At 36.7% G+C, this 21,077-nt stretch overlaps 1 protein-coding gene across 5 annotated transcripts in view; it reads left to right on the top strand.

Annotated features, from left to right (window-relative positions):
* NAA35 (N-alpha-acetyltransferase 35, NatC auxiliary subunit) overlaps positions 1-21,077 on the top strand; it is a 91,841-nt gene that overhangs the window by 29,117 nt on the left and 41,647 nt on the right. For all 5 annotated transcript variants that reach the window (XM_061163722.1, XM_061163723.1, XM_061163724.1 and 2 more), the window contains 5 exons: positions 3,704-3,770; positions 3,850-3,893; positions 5,106-5,156; positions 5,817-5,900; positions 6,747-6,861. In XM_061163722.1, coding sequence (XP_061019705.1) covers positions 3,704-3,770; positions 3,850-3,893; positions 5,106-5,156; positions 5,817-5,900; positions 6,747-6,861 — 361 coding nt within the window. The remainder of the gene's footprint in view (positions 1-3,703; positions 3,771-3,849; positions 3,894-5,105; positions 5,157-5,816; positions 5,901-6,746; positions 6,862-21,077) is intronic.

Below are 21,077 nucleotides of genomic sequence, written 5' to 3'. Positions count from 1 at the left end.
ATATATTCAAGCTTATCCCCAAAGATCTATGTTCAAGGACATTAGTTGTAGTGTTTGTAGTAACTAAAGTCTGGGAACTAGTGTCCATCAGTACAAGACATTAAATGACACTACCCTCATGCTGCCAAGTAAGTGTTTTGCACCCTTTACAAAGGAGGGGGTAGGCTTGCTTATACAAATTAGATCTCTAAATTAGTGTAAAAATACAAGTTTGGTATAGAAGAGCATGTGTAACTTGCTACCATTTTTGCTCTTTTTTTAAAAGAGATAGGTAGTTAAATCATCATACACAAGAAGATAACTAAGGTATTGAGGATCAGAGTATAAACTTGTTTGTAATTTTTATTATACACCTGTGTTACTTTCTAAGTAAACAAAAAATTTTATAATATTTTTTAGTTCAAATTTCTGCATACTCTCTGGATGAAGGACTTACTAAGAGATAAAAGAAATCCTAAAGAAAAGGACTACTAGGAAAAAAGCTGATAGAAAAAATTCTTAGGAAAAATACAGGAAAAAAAATCAGTTTTTGTGTATTAAAATCCCATTCAAATAAAGATGAGAGTAAAACCCACATGAATAAATGGCAGTAAAATAAATAGCTTATTCATAGAGGAAGGTTATCAAAAGATCATAATATTTAAAAAATTCAGGCTAAAAAAAAAATTCAGGCTCAGTGTAATCCAAGAAAATCTAAGTAATAATTAGTTCACTTTTCATCTACACAGTATTTAAAATAAGAATATATATATATTTTTTTACTAGTGAGAGTATGCATTAACATAGCTGCTTTGGAAAACAATTTAGCAGTGTATATATCAATAGTTTTAAACTTATTGATACCATTTAAACTAGTTAGTTCACCTTTAGAACTCAGCCTTAAAGAAGTTATTAGGCATAGGGACGCTTAATGTCCAAATACATTAATCAGAGTTTTTAATAGTGAAAATTGGTGTTGATCAAAATACTACCATTAGGGTTACGATTGAAATAAATTGTGCTTAACTCTATCTCATATAATAATGATTATGTGTAATGAATATATAGAGATGACAGTATTTAATATCATGGGAAAATGCATACTTTAAAAGGTTAAGAAGGCAGCACACAGTGTAACCAATTATGTAAAACTAGAACTGGAGAAACAAAAGTTAGTTCCTAGGCTGGAAAGATATTTTTCTTGTTTTGCTAAACTTCAGATAATCCAGATGAATTTGTCTCAGTTTGGTAATTTAAAAATGTTGATTGCCTAGTAAAATCCTTTAGAGGCCTGGTAATGAATAAATATGAATGACTTAAAATCAACAAATAATTTGTTTGAAATGGATGCTTCTGAAGTCCCTAATGATTATGTATTATGTCTCTGTTTTTACTCCTGAACTGGAGACATTCTCATTTGCCCAAAGAAGTTTCTTTTAATATGTTGCTCACGTGCAAAATGGGAACCACAGTTCCTCTATCAAATGGCTTTTCTGCTGTCTTGCAAAATGATGTCTTTAGTGTTATCTTTGATTACTTTTTTTTTTTTTTAACCTCCTACATCCAGATTCTTTTACCTTGCAAATGTCTTGAATCTGGGCACTGTTTTTTCTTCTCTATAGCCCACAAAGTGTATAATGAAAAATTATAGTGCTCTCCTCTTTCCTTATCCATTCATAATAATCAGTTCTTTTAGCTTTTTCCTACAGTTTCCATATTTCTGTATAATAGGCTAATATTCTAGTTTCTAGGTTTAAGAATTTATCAACCTTTAGGTAGCATATAGCATCAAATTTTTAGTGTATACTTAGCATTTATATGCTAAGGATTCGTAAGGATTCATATACATCCCTCACTCCAAATAATAATTCAGTTTATGGTTAAATCATTCACTACAGACATTATTGTGACTGTATAAATATTAATGACAGATGAGCCAGAGTAGTGTATGCTTTTTTACTCATACAAATTTTTTTTTCTTAAAGGCAGTAATTACTATTTCTTTTGAGTTTGCTTAGTTTTCTGTGTATTTCTCCTTAATTCCTTTCCCATTATTATTAAACTATCAGATAATCTGTATATTTCATCATGTATATATGCAGCTATACATACATCCAGTAATGTATAATTTTTTTTTAATATTCTTGAACTTCTTTGTTTTCTAGCTAGGTCATTTTCTTTATAGGCCTGGAGCTGTCATCCCAGGTTTCTCTGCATTGTTTTCCTAGGAATTCCATTTCCCTCTCTTTTTGTTAGATCCCTAGTTACCTGGGTCTTATGCCCGTATTGTTTGTAGTTTATAACCTTGCTTGTTCGGTGCCTCCAGTTTCTTTGGGGAGACAGGGAGGGAGTTTTTCTTTGAGACCTTGTATGTCTGAAAATGTTTTCCTTACCCTTTCACCTGGTCAACGGTTTGGCTTTAATAGACTTCTAGGCTGGAAAATAATTTTCCTCTGAATTTTGAAGGCATTGTTCCACTGATTTGTAATCCCATTGTTACCATCCTGATTCTTGACTCCTGTTTTCTCTTGGAATCATTTAGATTTATCTTTTTAGTGACCATACCTTAGACTTAGTCTTTGTCACCCCTTATGATCTTTGAAGCTTGAAGCATGCTACCACCTCTGTTTGTAGATTATTTGTGTTCTGATTCCTATGGTTCTTCACTCCTACTTGGAATAATGGAATGGATGGAAGTGCCTTTTACCAATGTGGTAAACACTATGAAAGTTCATATTTATACATGTACAATTTGAGAATCCTATTTGATGTCCAAGTAGAGATAAGAGTATAAGCTTCATCCAGAGGCTATGTTTGTAGCTCTGTAATACAACCTGAGACTTAAAAGACCCAGTCCTGTGAAGCATACAGTTCCTCTGAGTTCTTTGAGACTAGGATATTTGTTTGTACTTCATTCTCTCTGTAAGTTTAGTGTTTGACATAAATTGCATGCTTACTGACATTTTTGTTGAGTCCAGAAATTTCTCTACAATTCTGGCCGCTGCTGTGAATGTCTGTTATTCCATTATATTAGGCTTTTATATACATTTTAGAAGAATTGTAATATGGCAGAAACACTCCTTTATTAGAGCTTTTAACTTCCTAGCCAAAATCAGCCAGATCTTAAACTCTTCATAGTGGATCCAGTAAACAACTTAATTTGCTAATATCTCAGCAGTGTTTTAAATTATTTTGAGAGGGGGAACTCATATTTGAATCATTTTTTTCTTTACAATGGGTTGAAGTGGGAATGTGGTTCTGCTGTCACTTTGAGTAATTCTGTTTGAAAAGCTTAACTTTTGTAGCCTAACAGTCTGTAAAAAGACACATAATAGGTTTTGAAGAGTCTTGTCTAAATTTTGCAGCCTTGTCGTCAAATGGTAATTGTTATGTATTTATTGTTCATCTGTAAATGTGAGAATTCTTTGTAGGTGGGAATAATTTGTAATATTATCATAAGCATTGTTTTGCAGATGAACATATTAAATGCAAGTATGTTTAAATAGCCTAAGGATAAACAGTTGAAATTAAGGGACTAGAGATAGCATTAGAATGTGGTGTTTTCATGGCATGACTATAAAGAAAGTTGGGTGAATGATAGCAATATTTGAGGTGACATTCTATTACCATTTCCTTTTAGCAAATGATTTAGTGATTTTGTAAGAGAAAAATGATGAAAGGTTTTGCTACTATTCAAGGGCCTAATTATTGCTTTTCCATATAGGAAGATTTTCAGTCAATGACTTACGGATTTAAAATGGCTAACAGTGTGACAGATCTTCGAGTTACAGGTAAAACCATTTATAAAGGTAATTCACAAGTTTTACATTTGAATTTGCTTCCTTTTAAAATTATTGTCTCTATTTCTAGGCATGCTAAAAGATGTGGAGGATGACATGCAAAGAAGAGTAAAGGTATATTTTCTTTCTCTTTTCTTTAGTATAGGATATTTATATTCTTCTAAATGTCAGGTTAACTTTAGCTAATTACAAATAGCTAGTAAGCTAATTACAAATAGCTAGGTAAGACTACCAAGTTCCTTTATGTATGCTATGCCTTTTTTTGGTGATGAGTTTGAAGACTACTGGAGTGGTTTCTGATGAATTAATATTACTTTCTAGTACTCAAAATTTAACCATTTCAAATTTTTTCAATTTTTTGCCACTGTTTTAGAATTTTAGTATGCTGTTTTAAGAATAGCATAAGATGCTAGAGTTTTAAATGCTTCAAAGGTAAGGATTATCTTCTTCACCTTTGTATTTTTAACGGTTAGGACAGTGTCTAGAACATAGTAGAAGAGTGCAATAAATAGTAGTTTCTCAAATCTGGTAAAAACCTATGAGCGACAGGCACTCTTTGGTCAGATGACCATGATGATTTTGTTCTGATAGAGATTAAAAATGAAAAATTATATTTCTATTGTTTTTTTACACTTATATAACACAGCATGGTTGTCAAAACAGTTTTGCATTATTGTCTTATTTGATATTTACAATTATTCAGTGTATTAGGCAATAAAATACACTTTCAAATGAGGAAAATAGAGCGCAAAAGCGTCAGGTAACCGGTCTTGAGTCTTCTTAAGGGCATGCCGTTATTAAGTGGCAGTTCCAGGTCTAGAACCCAGGTCTACCGGATCTTCCTGTGGTATTGCCTTTGGGTTTTGCCCGAATCCTCAGCCACGTGTTACATGCGTATGAAGAAGAGTCTGCATATTAGTGTAGAACTGAGCAGTGTTTACTGTGTGACTTTATGATGTGATTCTGTAAAGATCGCATTGCATTCCTCTAGGTTAGTTTTGAAAACATCAGGAACTTCAGTTAATAGATCTTTTAAAAGAAAGAAGTACTGTGTACCATGTGCTTTTGCTTATATTATTCATTGTTTGCTTTTGCTGTTTTTAGTAAGTACCTTTTTCCTTTGTGTGATATTTATATCAAAATGAACTAAGTGTATATAGTACTGTTAGGTAAATAATTGAAACAGTGTTTTCCTTCCAAATATTTGCTTCAAATAGATTATAGTGTATACTCAATAAGTTAATTTATTCCTTTACCTTGTGTAATCATAATTTATGCTTTTACAGGCTTGTGTTTGTTTTAATTCACATTTTTTAAAAATTTTAGAGTACTCGAAGTCGACAAGGAGAAGAAAGAGACCCAGAAGTTGAACTAGAAGTAATTGAACTTATTTTCTGGTAGATAATATCAGAGAAGTCTGCCTCTTAATGTTGTAGTTTTATGAACTGCGTTATAATTTATGGAAGCCCTTTTTAAGGTATTTCTTTAAAAATTGGACATTACAAGGGAGTTTATTTCCCTTGTATTTATTTTGATAGAATTATAAGACAACTCTTTCAGATACTTGATTTCAGAGTTCTTCGATATTCTTATGAGGTAGGTAGGAAGAAAAAAAATTTTTTTTTTTTTTTTTCAGATGATCCACCAAAACTTGGCAGAAGTCAAGAACTTCCATATCAAAATTTGTCTAGCCTTTGTTGAGATCCTAAATTTTCTGACTGCTTAAAGCATGTTTCTATCAGTCCTCTTAAAAATACTAATTAAATCAGTTTTGAAATAATAGTGTAACTCCTGACTTGGGAAAAAAATCAGTCCTTGTGATACAGAAGCTTTATTATATATTTCTGTTTCAGTAAAATAGGCTTCATTTTATTGTGTTTTATGCAGCTCATTTTCAGATATTTAAAAGCCTATAATTGAAGGTATTTCTAAGGTATTAACACTGAGATTTAGAACTTAATATACCATATTTTAAAATGAAATTTCTTTCACAAGGCTTTGCATCTTTTAACTTTTAGTCCTTTCTTATTTTTTTAGCACCAACAATGTTTAGCAGTGTTCAGCAGAGTGAAATTTACTCGAGTGTTACTGACAGTGCTTATAGCCTTTACTAAGAAAGAGGTAAGGGTATTTAATCTGTTCAGTGTTTTTGTTTTTGATGGAATGCTTTATTTTGGTAGTTCTGAGACTTTTCTGTTGGAATGTATATGCACACATACACAGCACTCAGCATTTGGTGTATTTATGTCAGGATATCCCTGATGATTGTCTCCGAAAGTCACGTGAATTTTACATTGTGCCCTTAACATATCCATGTCTGTTGTTGATATAAAGATAATGTATTGCTTATTAGTGGATATAATAGTAGAAGCTGAAATTGCTTCTGTGAAGTTAGTTGGAGAAATTAAAAATGAGAATTTTAGGTAGGCTCTTGTTTCATTCAGTTAAATAATTAACTTGGATTTGTATAGAACCAAAAACAACCCTTAGATGGTGAATATTTGTGTGTGTGGGTGTGTGTGTGTGTGTTGTGTTAACTCAAGTAAATTACAGGCTAATTTGTGAATAGTTAATTTTGAGTAAAGATCCAGCCCTTAAAAACATCTGTAATTCTCTTCTTTTTTTAAAATTTTACCTTGATGAATGACTTAGTAGGAATGTTGCAGTTTCTCATTTTCTAGTTGACTACATCTCTTTAGGGAAAAAAAAAACATGAGATTGGTAGAATAAACCAGAAATGTTTCCTATTATTTTTTAGTGGTCCCTACAAAGTATTGATATGAGTAAAAAAATTACTTCTATCCTAACAGGATCTGGGCATCCTGTATTAAGTGAATAGTTTGTGAAAACCAATGTCATTACAACAAGCATTTAATAAATTCATTATTGTTTATAGGATTTTCCTATTTAATGTATATCTTTCAGTGAAAGAATATGTAAGAATGTTTTTGGTGATTTATTTGCTAGACCAGTGCTGTTGCAGAAGCTCAAAAATTGATGGTTCAAGCAGCAGATCTTCTTTCTGCCATTCATAATTCATTGCATCATGGTATCCAGGCCCAGAATGATACTACAAAAGGAGGTAATTGTCTGTTTTGTTCTTGCTCTTTTTGTTGTTGTTCTTTCCCATCCATGGTATATAGTGCTTGGTTTGTTCTAAAATATTATTTGTCAGTCTGTCCAAAACATTCTAACTTTGGATTGTTTTGCTCCATAGGCTTTTATTTTATTTTAAACATTTATTTTTATTTATTTGGCTGCATAGAGTCTTGGTTGTGGCATGTGGGATCTAGTTCCCTGACCAGGGATCGAACCCAGGCCCCCTATATCAGGAGTGCAGAGTCTTAGCCACTGGACCACCAGGGAGTTCCCTCCATAGGCTTTTATATAGAGTGTTTATGGTCCCTTCTTCATGGTCATCCTTTTTCTTTAATTACCTCTCCACTTTACTGCTTTGAGAGGTCATCACCTAGATTTCAGTCTTCCCTGACTCTACCAGGCAGGCCTGGGTGTTTTCTGTGGCCTCATTGTACTCATTCATGCCTCTGTTACATTTTTTTAATATATCATATTATAGTTTACCTTGTAATTCCATGAGATTTTTAATACTTCTATGCCAGAGTCTCTTTCTTGTGTTTTCCTGCAGTGCTTGGCACATTGTTGACACTCAGTAGATTTTATCATGAACTGTTCCTTAAAAATAAAAGAGACAGTGTACCTTTATAAAACTCCAGCTGAGTTAACACTTTATTAATGTGCAGCAATTTTGGTTATCCTTAAAATTCATTAAAATGAGATAACATTTATGTTTTTAAAATTTGTTTTTCACTGTTGTTGGTCTTCTGACCAGAAAGTCCAGCTTTTATTGATTCATGTTCCTTTGCTTTTTTGCCCCTTTTCCTCCTTTTTGGGGAATAAGTTGTGGTATTCCCCTTCCCATGAATTTTTTTCTTACTCATACATTAGGTAGTGAAACAGTCCAAAGATAATTTGGCTTAGGCAATCAATATAATATTTATGGATAATAATTATTCTGAGCTTATAAATTCATTATTAATTCTTTAACATTTTAACATTTTCTACAGAAGAGGGAAAGATCACGTGACGGTTAGATGACTGACTAGGTGGCATTCTGTAACTGTGGGACATTAAAAAGAAAAAAGTTTTATGCATAGCAAGCTATCTAGTACATGTTTACAGAGAGTTTAACATTTCTACAACTCTTCAATACTTTGAAATCGAGTGCAAGAATACTTTATGAAAACCAGTGTAAAATACATTCAGTTCAGTTCAGTACAGTCGCTCGGTCATGTCAAGCTCTTTGTGACCCCATGAATCACAGCACGCCAGGCCTCCCTGTCCATCACCAACTCCCAGAGTCTACCCAAACCCATGTCCATTGAGTCGGTGGTGCCATCCAGCCGTCTCATCCTCTGTTGTCCCCTTCTCCTCCTGCCCCCAATCCTTCCCAGCATTAAGGTATTTTTCAGTGAGTCAACTCTTCGCATGGGGTGGCCTAAGTATTGGAGTTTCAGGTTCAGCATCAGTCCTTCCAGTGAACACCCAGCACTGATCTCCTTTAGGATGGACTGGATGGATCTTCTTGCAGTCCAAGGGACTCTCAAGAGTCTTCTCCAACACCACAGTGCATTGCTTGCAAGTAATTTGTTTGGTTGATTATGTATCAACAAGGTATTATGATGCAGAGCAAGAGTCAAATGACTTGATTCTAATGCTCCTGTTTTTGCCATATCTTTACATGGTCTGTTCTGGTCTATAACTGAGGATAATAATTGCCATGGGACCATTAGTTGCCCACATGTTTTGTGGCTTCCCTGTAGTTCATATCAGTCAGCAGTTAAAACAAAAACGTATGTGTATATTCTCAACTATTTCTCTGGTTTTATAGGCTGTTTATGAGTAAGCTTCTGGAAGATGGTTTGCATAAAGTTGGTTTGAATAAACTAAGCAAGTGAAGTTTTAAATTTAGGGAGTTCTTTGTTTTTTGCTAAACACTTTTTATGCTCACTCAACTTTGTAATTATCCAGCTTAAGCATGAAGCTAAACAGTTCTATAATAAAAAAGTGAAAACCTTCCCAGTAATGTTTATTCTAAGAAAATCGTGATAAAGCTATTAGTATAGATTAGTTTGGATCTCAGATTATTCATTTTGCCTTCTTACTGTTATTAGAATGCATCTAGTGACAGAATGACTGTAAAGCTTGAAATTGCCGAGCATTGATTTTATCTTCTTATTGAAAAAATACATAGTAAGTGGGAACTTGGAAACTGGTGTTAAGGGAGAAAGTAGGAAGAATCAAACTTGGTTCAAGGACTGCTTGCTGGTTGGTTTACTCAGTGGATATGATGCCTTGACAATGAAGGAGGTGGAAGTGGTTTGGGGACAGGAGATGTTTAAGGGAGGCAGCTTGGGATTTTCTGATGCAGGGACATGGAGCAGACAGCTCACCAAGTGAATATTTCGCTCTGGAAAATAAACGGAAGAAGGTTTTGGAGTTATTTTCATGTTAAGTGCTAATTGAAATCGAAAAAGTAAATGTGGTTAATCAGGGCTTTCTGAGTTCAGGACTTTGTTAGAACTTTCGTGAAAAAACAAGGGAAGCAGAGGATTCAGTGAAGCACATTGTTGCTCCTTGTATTTGCTTGTGCTGTTTTATTGCTTATGAATTCTGTACTGCTTTTTATATGTCTGTGGAGCTCTTCAAAATAATGTTCAGATTATTTCCTCCAATGAGACTTTTCATGTTCTACTTGTCAAAGTTTGTTTCTCTCTCCCATATTCTTTTCTATTTATCTGTGGATTAGGTTTGATTTACTCTCTGGAATGCAGACATCTTTAACAGTTGCTAGTAGAAATTAAAAATTTAATCAAACTTAGGTTGTCTGAAATTGGTAGGTACTTTGGGAGGTGTATCTCTAACTCTGACATTAAGTTTCAAGAGCCCTCGGGGAATTCCCTGGCAGTCCAGTGGTTAGGACTCTGCACTTTCACATGGGTTCAGTCCCTGGTCGGGAAACTAAGATCCCACAAGCTGCATGGCATGACTGGAAAAGCAAAAACAACAAAAAAGAAGTCTTGTCATCCTTTTGAAAAAAGATGTATGATTCAGATGGTATATTAATCACATGCATTACCTTCTGAAACCTTAATGACAATGAAGAAGTGTTTGGGTTTTTAGCAAATAGATATAATTAATAAGGGGGCATCCCAGGTGGCACAGTGTCAAAGAATCCTCCTGCCAACACAGGAGACTCAAGAGACTCAGGTTCAATCCTGGATCGGAAAGATTCCCTAGGAATAGGAAATGGCAACCCACTTCAGTATTCTTGCCTGGAAAATTCCATGAACAGAGGAGCCTGGCAGGCTACAGTCCATGTGGTTGCAAAGAGTCATACACTACTGAGCACACATAATAAAGACGGAAAAGACAGGGAAAGAAGTCAGTAGCAACAAAATTTTAGAAGTTGGAAAACAGATGTTGAGCTGTCCAAGTAACTGAATTCTTAGCTACTGATAAAGAAAGTCAAAATACAGTCCAGTTTATACTGCACATCCTCTGAAGAGCCTCCTTTTTAGTATACCAGATATCTCTGAAAATAAGGATGAGAATTATGTTGATGAGATCTGGTGGAAAATCTGTTTAGAAGCAGAGAGATTTCCCTCCCATTTTCTCTATGATAACATCCCTGAGCCTCAGAATACTAGAAGTTTATTCTCTTGAAATGCAGAACAGAGAGATTCTGGACTGAGGAGATACCAGGCACTGTTGAATGCTACACATTATGGGGGAGATAAGTGGTAATTTAGATACTTACTTTTGTAACATCTATCCTTCCTTTTCCTACACACCACATCAAGCTCTGGCAGGTCCCCCCACCCCTCACCCCCACTCCCAGCTTCTAGAACCAGTGCAGTCTAGCTCTTGCATTCCACTTAAGGATTTGAAAAACTCTTAGGGAAATCTGGCAAGCCCAAGAGATAGAGAAAAAAAATCAGCAAAATCTAAATTCATTGGTATTAGCAGTTCTCCTGATGAAATAGTTTGGTACAAAAACCTTGCCTATATTGATAGAGCTCCTAATGAGATTTTTAGTCCTTCAGCTTCAAGCCTAGGTATATAGTCATGGATTGAAATCTCTAGCCTATAAGAAAAGACCAAAACAGACAAGCAAGACAGTACCTCTTAAAAATGAAAAAAAAAACCACAACAAACAAACAAAACACAAAAAACTGTGTATGTAAAATAATAGGATGTTATAGAAAAGAGAAAAAATATATTCTTTGACATTCATAATTTTAAGAGCAGAATCATTAATAGAAAATAGAGAATGCAAATTTGAGGAAATCTTAGAGAAAGTAGAGTAAAAATGAACAGGTTGAAAATAAAGAGAAAAAAGGAAACAATATTTTAGGTTCAGTCCAGTTCCATTATTTAATAAAGATCAATAATAAGATAAATGAAGGTAAGCTAATAAAAGTTTTTCCAGAAATAAAGTGCAAAAAATAAATGTCAAAAAAGAAAAAGTCATGTAATGACTTAAAATTTCCTGGAATCAGTGAAGCAAATGCCCAGGGTAAGAGCGCCAGTAAAGAGCTACTCAGCATAACCAGTTGAAAGTAGACCTCTACCAAGGCATATGATCAGGAAATTTCAGAATAGTCGGGGAAAATAGATCCTAAGAGATTTGAAAGAGAAAGAGGTTGCACACAGTATGAAGACAGAATGTCATCAGAGTTTTAAACAACAGGAAGGGAAGCTAGAAATCAGTGTAATAAAAAACAAACTTGAAGTAGTCACACTTCCTGATTTTAAAACTTAGCACCATGCTACATTAATCAAGAGAATTTAGAATTAGTATAGTCAAATTAGTATAAAAATAGTGGGATAAAACCAGAAATCCAAAAATGATCATTTATGGTCAGTTGGTATTTGAAATGAGTGTGAAGACAGTTAAGTGGGGAAAGAAAAGTATTTTCAACAAATGACAGTGGAACAACTAGATAACCACAGCAAAAGGATAAAGTTCAGCACCTTCCCCACCCCTCCTCACATCATAAACAAAAGTCAACTCAAAATGGATCAGTGACATAAATGTAAGAACTGAATATATGGAACTCTAGAACCTGGGAATAAACCATTAAGAATCAATAAAAGAAAAATCAGTGAAAAAACAGGCAAGGGATCTAAGTTAGACATTTCTCTGAATATGATTTACAAATGACCAGTAAACATCTGAAAAGATGGATATGCCATGGGAAATGCAAATCAAAATGAAGATTCCACTTCATAACAAGTGTTGATATTTTGAAGACACTGGAACCTTTATACACTGCTGGTGGGAATGTAAAATAAGCAGCTACTTTGGAAAACAATTTTACAGTGTCTCAAAATACGTAATGTTAGATTTATCACATGACCCAGCCACTAATTCTAGGTCTGTGTATATACCCAGGAGAAACGGAAATATATGTCTACACAAAAAGCTGTACGGTAATGCTCACAGCACTTTCATTCATAATAGCCAAAAGGTAGATACAACCCAGATGTCCCTCAGCAGATGAACAGATAAATAAAATGTTGTATATATATGCAGTGGAGTGGCATTTGGTAGTTAAATATCTGCTGCCACATAGATGGACTTTGAAAACATGCTAAGTGGAAAAAAAAGTCACAACAGATCATAGATGATTTTCATTTATGTAAAATGTGCAAAATAGGCAAATCCATGGAGATAGAAAGTTGACCAGTGGTAGCCTTGGGCTCGGAGAAGGCAATGGCACCCCACTCCAGTACTCTTGCCTGGAAACTCCCATGGACGGAGGAGCCTGGTAGGCTGCAGTCCATGGGGTTGCACAGAGTCAGACATGACTGAGCAACTTCACTTTCACTTTTCACTGAGTGACTTTCACTTTCACTTGGGGTTGAATTAAAGTGTTAAGTACATACAAGGTGAACAAAAAGTAAGACTTTTTAATGCCAGAATATGTATGAAAGTAAAATTTATTTCTGTGTTTGCAAAAGTTATCCATGGCCCAAATGTGAAGTGTAATTTACTTAATAGTGCTAAACATACTTGTATGTCCCTATAGCAGTAAGCACACTTAACATCTGGGTCTTGCTTACTAAAGACTTGTTTGCTAAAAGGAACTGGAGAAGACATGGGAAGCCCCTAAGTACCCCTTCCTAACATGGGCACACCAAATATATACCTATACATGGAGCAATTTCCTCTAAAAGAGATCCAGAAACTAGTTGAACAACTTATACACATTGGACAGTTGAGGAAATATCCACATCAGAGTGGGTAGGAAAGACTGAGACACACTTGTCATAAACCCCACCCTTGATGCCATACAATTGGGAGATAATCCCCAACTTTCAGGTTCCATCTGAGGAGTGAAGTGTGTTTTGACACTACGTCTAGCACTCCAACTTTAAGATTCCTTCCAGTGGAGTAGGCTCCCAGAACCTCTAGCTCTGAAAGCCGGTGGGGCTTGTGTCCATGAGACCTATACGACTATGACAACTGAAGGGAATGCAGTCATTTACTATGACTGTGCCTGTAGGGATCAGCTCAGAGGAAGCAGACAAAATGCCCATCTCCCAGTCTTTCCTTGAAAGATCTGTCCGTATACTGTAAGAACTGCTTTGAGGACCAAGCTTCTAATTTACCAAGCACTAGGGACTGGCTGCAAACCTCACCAGAAGCCAGTGAAGCTGGAGGACACCTTGCCTTCTCCCTCTAACCCATTCCATGTCACTGCTGTGTGCCTGGAAAAAGTTTGTATGTACATTTGAACCCCAACTTTTGTGACTGCTGCTTAAAGCAAGGGACCCAAATTTCCCGGCTTTTATAGCAAAAGGGATTTCCATTCATGAGGCCCAGAAGACTATAGCAAAGAAGGATTCCTTAACTGGCTCTACCCCTCAGGACTCGGCACGCAGGGAACAAGCAGAATTAGCCATTTTCCAGTCTTTCCTTGAAATAAGTTTATTTCTGTACTTTAATATCTACTGCCTGCATGCCAAGCTTCTAATTTAGCAGGCATCTAGGGATCACCGGAGAACTTCCCCAGAGACAGGGGAAGCCAGCAGGCATCTCTCCTACCTTCTCTCCTTTAGCCCACTCCAATAATAAAATCCAGTTGACAGCATCTCCCCAGAAGGAGCTTGTACTCACATTTAGTGCCCAAGCTGTTTCAGCTGCCATCTAAGGGATGAGGCCCCAGGTCATCTGGCTCCATTGGGGCTTGCATTCAAGAGTTACAGGGCTGTATCAAACAAACAGTTGTTAATGGGTATGGAGGTACCCTTCCCCATGGCTGTACTCCAAGATCCAACAAAGAAACATCAGGCAAAAACAACCTTCTCCCAGTTTCTCCCTGGAAGAAGTTTACATACTTTACCAGCTGCTGTTCCCTGAGGGTCCAACTTCTAATGAGTGTACATATAGGTTCTGAGTGTGATCCTTTCCTTTGGGACATTGTTGGATCTTGGCACACCCTCAATTCCTGGGAGCCACTAAGAGCAAGGAAGGAGGCTTGGTTGGTCACAAAACTTTGAGAGAAACCTAGGAGTTTGGGCTGGGCTGATTGCCTAGGTCCATCTCCTATATAGCAAGATTTATCTCCTACATGAGACCACTCTGTCAAGACTGAAAGATATGATTATTTTATCTAACGCACAGAAACCACAGAGTCAAGAAATGAAGACTCAGGAATACATTTCAAACAAACGAACAGGGCAGATATCCAGAAACAGATCTTAGATCTTACTTGCCTCAAGTAGTTTATCTGATTGAGAGTTTAAAATGACAATTATTAAAGATGCTCACTGAGGTTAGGAAGCAAGCATATGAACAGAGTGAGAATTTCAACAAGGAAATATATAAAAAGAGAAATCACAGAGCTGAATAATTAGAAAATAACTGAAAAAATTAAATGGATTCAGTAGCAGACTACATTTGCTGGAAGAAAGTCAGTAAACTTGATAGGGCAGTGGAATTTATTTAAACAGGAAAAAATGAAGAGCTGGATTATGGAACTTGTGGGACAAAAGCAAGCAGACTACATGTGATGGGAGTTCCAGAAGAAGAGAGAAGCAAGGCAGAAAGCATGTTCAAAAAAATAATGCCTGGAAACTTCCTTAACCAGGGAAAGAAACAGACAGTGCACACTGTCCAGGAAGCTCAGAGAGTTTGAAAGAAGTTGAATCCTAATAGACTCACTCAAACACATTGCAATTAAACTTTGAAAGATTAAAGACAAGAAGAGAATCTTAAAAGCAGCAACAGGAAAGCAACTTGGTTTGCATATTCAAAATACTTAGAGAATACCAGAAAGGTGCTAAGAACATCTGACAAAGTTGTCCTTAATAACTAAGGAAGAAAAAAAATTTTACAGACAAAAGCTGAAACAGTTCATCACCACTGACCTCAAAACAAAGGTTAAAGGGAGTTCTTCAAGTTGAAACAAAAGGACACTAGTTAGTAACAGGAAAACATGAAAGTATAAAACTCACTTGCAAAGGTAAATTTATAGCTACATTTAAAATACTCTAATATTGTTAATGGTGGTGGATAAACCATTTATATCTCTGATCCAAGTGTTAAAATACATAAAGCATTAAAATTAAAACTATAATCATTTGTTAGTGGGTTAGTCAGTTCAGTCGTTCAGTTCTGTCTGACTCTTTGTGACCCCATGGACTGCAGCATGCCAGGCCCCCCTGTCTATCACCAACTCCCAGAGTTTATTCAGACTCAAGTCCATCGAGTCAGTGATGCCTTCGAACCATCTCATCCTCTGTCAGCCCCTTCTCCTGCCTTCAATCTTTCCCAGCATCAGTGTCTTTTCCAGTGAGTCAGCTCTTTACATCAGATAGCCAAAGTATTGGAGTTTCAGCTTCAGTATTAGTCCTTCCAATGAATATTCAGGACTGATCTCCTTTAGGATGGACTGGTTGGATCTCCTTGCTGTCCAAGGGACTCTCAAGAGTCTTCTCCATCACCGCAGTTCAAAAGCATCAATTCTTCAGTGCTCAGCTTTCTTTATGGTCCAGCTCTTACATCCATACAGGACTATCAGAAAAACCATAGCTTTGACTAGATGGACCTTTGTTGGCAAAGTAATGTGTCTGCTTTTTAATATGCTGTGTATGCTTGTCCTAGTTTTTCTTACAAGGAGCAAGCGTCTTTTAATTTCATGTCTGCAGTCACCATCTGCTGTGATTTTGGAGCCCAAAAAAATAAAGTCTCTCACTGTTTCCATTGTTTCCCCATCTATTTGCCATGAAGTAATGGGACCAGAACCTCTGTCCATAGTTCATCAGGCACTCTGTCTATCAGATCTAATCCCTTAACTCTATTTCTTACTTCCACTGTATAATCATAAGGGATTTGATTTAGGTCATACCTGAATGGTCTAGTGGTTTTCCCTACTTTCTTCAATTTAAGTCTGAATTTGGCAATAAGGAGTTCATGATCTCACCACAGTCAGCTCCCCGTCTTGTTTTTGCTGACTGTACAGAGCTTCTCCATCTTTGGCTGCAAAGAATATAATCAATCTGATTTCGGTATTGACCATCTGGTGATGTCTTTCTGTAGAGTCTTCTGTTGTGTTGTTGGAAGAGGGTGTTTGCTATGACCAGTGCATTCTCTTGGCAAAACTCTATTAGCCTTTGTCCTGCTTCATTCCGTACTCCAAGGCCAAATTTGCCTGTTACTCCAGGTGTTTCATCCTGGAATGTGAAGTCAAGCGGGCCTTAGAAAGCATCACTACGAACAAAGCTAGTGAAGGTGATGGAATTCCAGTTGAGCTATTTCAAATCCTGAAAGATGATGCTGTGAAAGTGCTGCACTCAATATGCCAGCAAATTTGGAAAACTCAGCAGTGGCCACAGGACTGGAAAAGGTCCGTTTTCATTCCAATCCCAAAGAAAGGCAATCCCAAAGAATGCCCAAACTACTGCACGGTTGCACTCACCTCACACGCTAGCAAAGTAATGCTCAAAATTCTCCAAGCCAGGCATCAGCAGTACGTGAACCAAGAACTTCCAGATGTTCAAACTGGTTTTAGAAAAGGCAGACAAACCAGAAATCAAATTGCCGACATCCGCTGGATCGTCGAAAAAGCAAGAGAGTTCCAGAAAAACAACTATTTCTGCTTTATTGACTATGCCAAAGCTTTTGACTGTGTGGATCACAATAAACTGTGGAAAATTCTGAAAGAGATGGGAATACCAGACCACCTGACCTGCCTCTTGAGAAACCTATATGCAGGTCAGGAAGCAACAGTTAGAACTGGACATGGAACAACAGACTGGTTCCAAATAGGAAAAGGAGTATGTCAAGTCTGTATATTGTCACCCTGCTTACTTAACTTATATGCAGAGTACATCATGAGAAACCCTGGGCTGGAAGAAGCACAAGCTGAAATCATGATTGCTGGGAGAAATGTCAATAACCTCAGATATGCAGATGACACCACCCTTATGACAGAAAGTGAAGAGGAACTAAAAGCCTCTTGATGAAAGTGAAAGAGGGGAGTGGAAAAGTTGGTTTAAAGCTCAACATTCAGAAAACTAAGATCATGGCATCTGGTCCCATCACTTCATGGGAAATAGACGGGGAGACAGTGGAAACAGTGTCAGCCTTTATTTTTTTGGGCTCCAAAATCACTGCAGATGGTGATTGCAGCCATGGAATTGAAAGACGCTTACTCCTTTGAATGAAAGTTATGATCAACCTAGATAGCATATTAAAAAGCAGAGAATGCCAACAAAGGGCCGTGTAGTCAAGGCTATGGTTTTTCCAGTGGTCATGTATGGATGTGAGAGTTGGACTGTGAAGAAAGCTGAGCACCGAAGAATTGATGCTTTTGAAATGTTGGAGAAGACTCTTGAGAGTCCCTTGGACAGCAAGGAGATCCAACCAGTCCATCCTAAAGGAGATCAGTCCTGGGTGTTCATTGGAAGGACTGATGCTGAAGCTGAAACTCCAATACTTTGGCCACCTCATGGGAAGAGTTGACTCATTGGAAAAGACCCTAATGCTGGGAGGAGGCAGGAGGAGAAGGGGACGACAGAGGATGAGATGGCTGGATGGACATGAGCTTGAGTAAACTCCAGGAGTTGGTGATGGACAGGGAGGCCTGGCGTGCTGTGATTCATGGAGTCCCAAAGAGTTGGACATGACTGAGCTACTGAACTGAACTGAACTGAATGGGACCAGATGCCCCAATCTTCATTTTTTGAATGTTGAGTTTTAAGCCTGCGTTTTCACTCTTCTCTTTCACTTTCATCAAGAGGCTCTTTATGAATGGATAAAGAAGTTGTGGTACATATACACAATGGAATATTACTCAGCCATTAAAAAGGAATGCATTTGAGTCAGTTCTAATGAGGTGGATGAACCTAGAACCTATTATACAGAGTGAAGTAAGTCAGAAAGAGAAAGATAAATATTGTATTCTGGAATCTAGAAAAATGGTACTGAAGAATTTATTTACAGGGCAGCAATGGAGAAACAGACATAGAGAATAGACTTATGGACATGGGGAGAGGGGAGGAGAGGGTGAATGTATGGAAAGAGGGACATGGAAACTTACATTACCGTATGTAAAATAGAGAGCCAGTGGGAATTTGCTGTGTGGCTCAGGAAACAAACAGGGGCTCTGTATCAACCTAGAGGGGTGGGATCAGGAGGGAGGTTTTAAAGGGAGGGGGCATATGTTTACCTGTGGTTAATTCATGTTGAGGTTTGACAGAAAACAACAAAATTCTGCAAAGCAGTTATTCTTCAATTAAAAAACAAGATTAAAAGAAAAAAAAAGAGACTCTAGTTCCTCTTCACTTTCTGCCATAACGGTGGTGTCATCTGCATATCTGAGGCTATTGATATTTCTCCCAGCAGTCTTGATTCCAGTTTGTGCTTCTTCCAGCCTAGCATTTCTCAATGTACTGTGCATAAAAGTGAAATAAGCAGGGTGATAGTATATAGCTTTGATGTACTCCTTTCGCTAGTATATAGCTTTGATGTACTCCTTTCCCAATTTTGAATCAGTCCATTTTTCCATGTCCGGTTCTAACTTGCTTCTTGTTCTGCATACAGATTTCTCAAGAGGCAGGTCAGGTGTTCTGGTATTCCCATCTCTTGAAGAATTTTCCACAGTTAGTTGTGATCCACACAGTCAGAGGCTTTAGCATAGTCAATAAAGCAGAAGAGATGTTTCTCTGGAATTCTCTTGCTTTTCTATGATCCAGTGAATACTGGCAATTTGATCTCTGGTTCCTCTGCCTTTTCTAAATCCAGCTTGAACATCTGGAAGTTCTCGGTTCATGTACTGTTGAAGCCTGGCTTGGAGAATTTTGAGCATTATTTTACTACTGTGTGAGATGAGTGCAATTTAAAGCCTATTTGTAAGGCCTCAGACAACCATTTTGCCTTTTTGCATTTCTTTTTCTAGGGGATGCTTTTGATCACTGCCTCCTGTAGTGTTATGAACTTCTGTCCATAGTTCTTCAGGCACTCTGTCACATCTGATCCCTTGAATCTATTTGTCACTTACACGGTATAACTGTAAGGGATTTGATTTAGGTCATACATGAATGGTCTAGTGGTTTTCCCTACTTTTTTCCATTTAAGTCTGAATTTTGCAATAAGGAGGTCATGATCCGAGCCCGGTGTTTTTTTTTTGCTGCCAGTATAGAGCTTCTCGAATTTTAACTGCAAAAAATATAATCTGTCTGATTTCAGTATTGACCATCTGGTGATGGCAGTGTGTAGAGTTATCTCTTGTGTTGTTGTAAGATGGTGTTTGCTGTGAACAGTGCATTCTCGGCAAAACTCTGTTAGCCTTTGCCCTGCTTCATTTTGTACTCCACGGCCAAACTTGCCTATTACTTCAGGTATTTCTTGACTTCCTACTTTTGCATTCCAGTCCCTAGAAGGTCTTGTAGGTCATCATAGAAACATTCAACTTCAGCTTTTTCGGCATTAGTGCTTGGGGTATAGACTTGGATTACTGTGATATTGAATGACTTGCCTTGGAAATGAACAGAGATCATTCTCTCGTTTTTGAGATTGTACCCAAGTACTGCATTTCGGACTCTTTTGTTGTCTATGAGGACGACTCCATTTTTTCTAAGGGATTGCCCACAGTAGTAGATTTAATAGTCATCTGAATTAAATCACCCTTTCTGGTCCAGTTTAGTTCACGGATTCCTAAAATGTCAGTGTTCACTCTTACCATCTCCTGTTTGCCCACTTCTGATTTACCTTGATTCATGGACCTAGCATTCTAGGTTCCTATACAATGTTGATCTTTACAGTGGATTCACAGCTTAAAAAGATGCAAATTTTGAAGTTATAACCGTAAATATGAGAGAAGGAACCTTTTGTATGCATTTGAAGTTACTTGTAGCTTCAAATAGACTATGATAAATATATTTTATGCATGTCTCATTATAACTGCAGAGCAAAAGCCTATAGTAGATATGCAAAAGGTAAAAGAGAAAGGAAACATACCACTACAGAAAATCAAATAACAAGGGAAGAGAGCATGAGAAGGAAAAACAGGACAAAGGGATTGCAAAACAACCAGAAAACAATTAAAGTAAAAATGTTAAGTCCGTACCATTTACATCAGTACTATCATTGATATACCATTTATATATATACACACAACACACACACCATTTATTACCATACTATCAATAATTATGTTAAATGTAAATGGGCTGAATTCTCCAATCAAAAGACAAAGTATAGATAAAATTTTTTCAATTTTATCTTTTTAAAAAATTAGCTCTTAGTTTTGTTCTTTTCTAGTGTTTTATCTATCATTTATTTCCACTCTGATCTTTATTTCCTTCCTTTTGCTGACTTGAGCTTAATTTGTTTTTCTAGATCTTGAGGTGTAAAGTTAGATTGTTATTTGACATCTAATTGCCTAGTATGTACATTGATTGCTATAAACTTCCCTCTCAGAATTGCATTTGCAGTATCCTATAGCTTTCTGTTTGTTTCTTTTTTTTTTTTTTTAATTTGTTTCAGGACTTAAAAAAATATTTTTCTAGTTTTCTTTGACCAGTTGCTTCTTCAGGAGTGTGCTGTTTACTTTCCACATATTTGTAGGTATTCCAGCTTTCTTCTTGTTATGTTCTAGTTTCACACCATTGTCATCTGAAAGGACAGTTGGTATGATTCAGTCTTCACTTCATTAAGACTTGTTTTGTGTCCTGTCATATCCTATTGGGAATGTTCAGTGTGCCTTT

Source organism: Dama dama, chromosome 16 (genome assembly GCF_033118175.1).
Source record: "Dama dama isolate Ldn47 chromosome 16, ASM3311817v1, whole genome shotgun sequence".
Taxonomy (NCBI): Eukaryota; Metazoa; Chordata; class Mammalia; order Artiodactyla; family Cervidae; genus Dama; species Dama dama.
The sequence above is the reverse complement of the archived record's forward strand: the minus strand, read 5'-3'. Positions and strand labels throughout refer to the sequence as shown.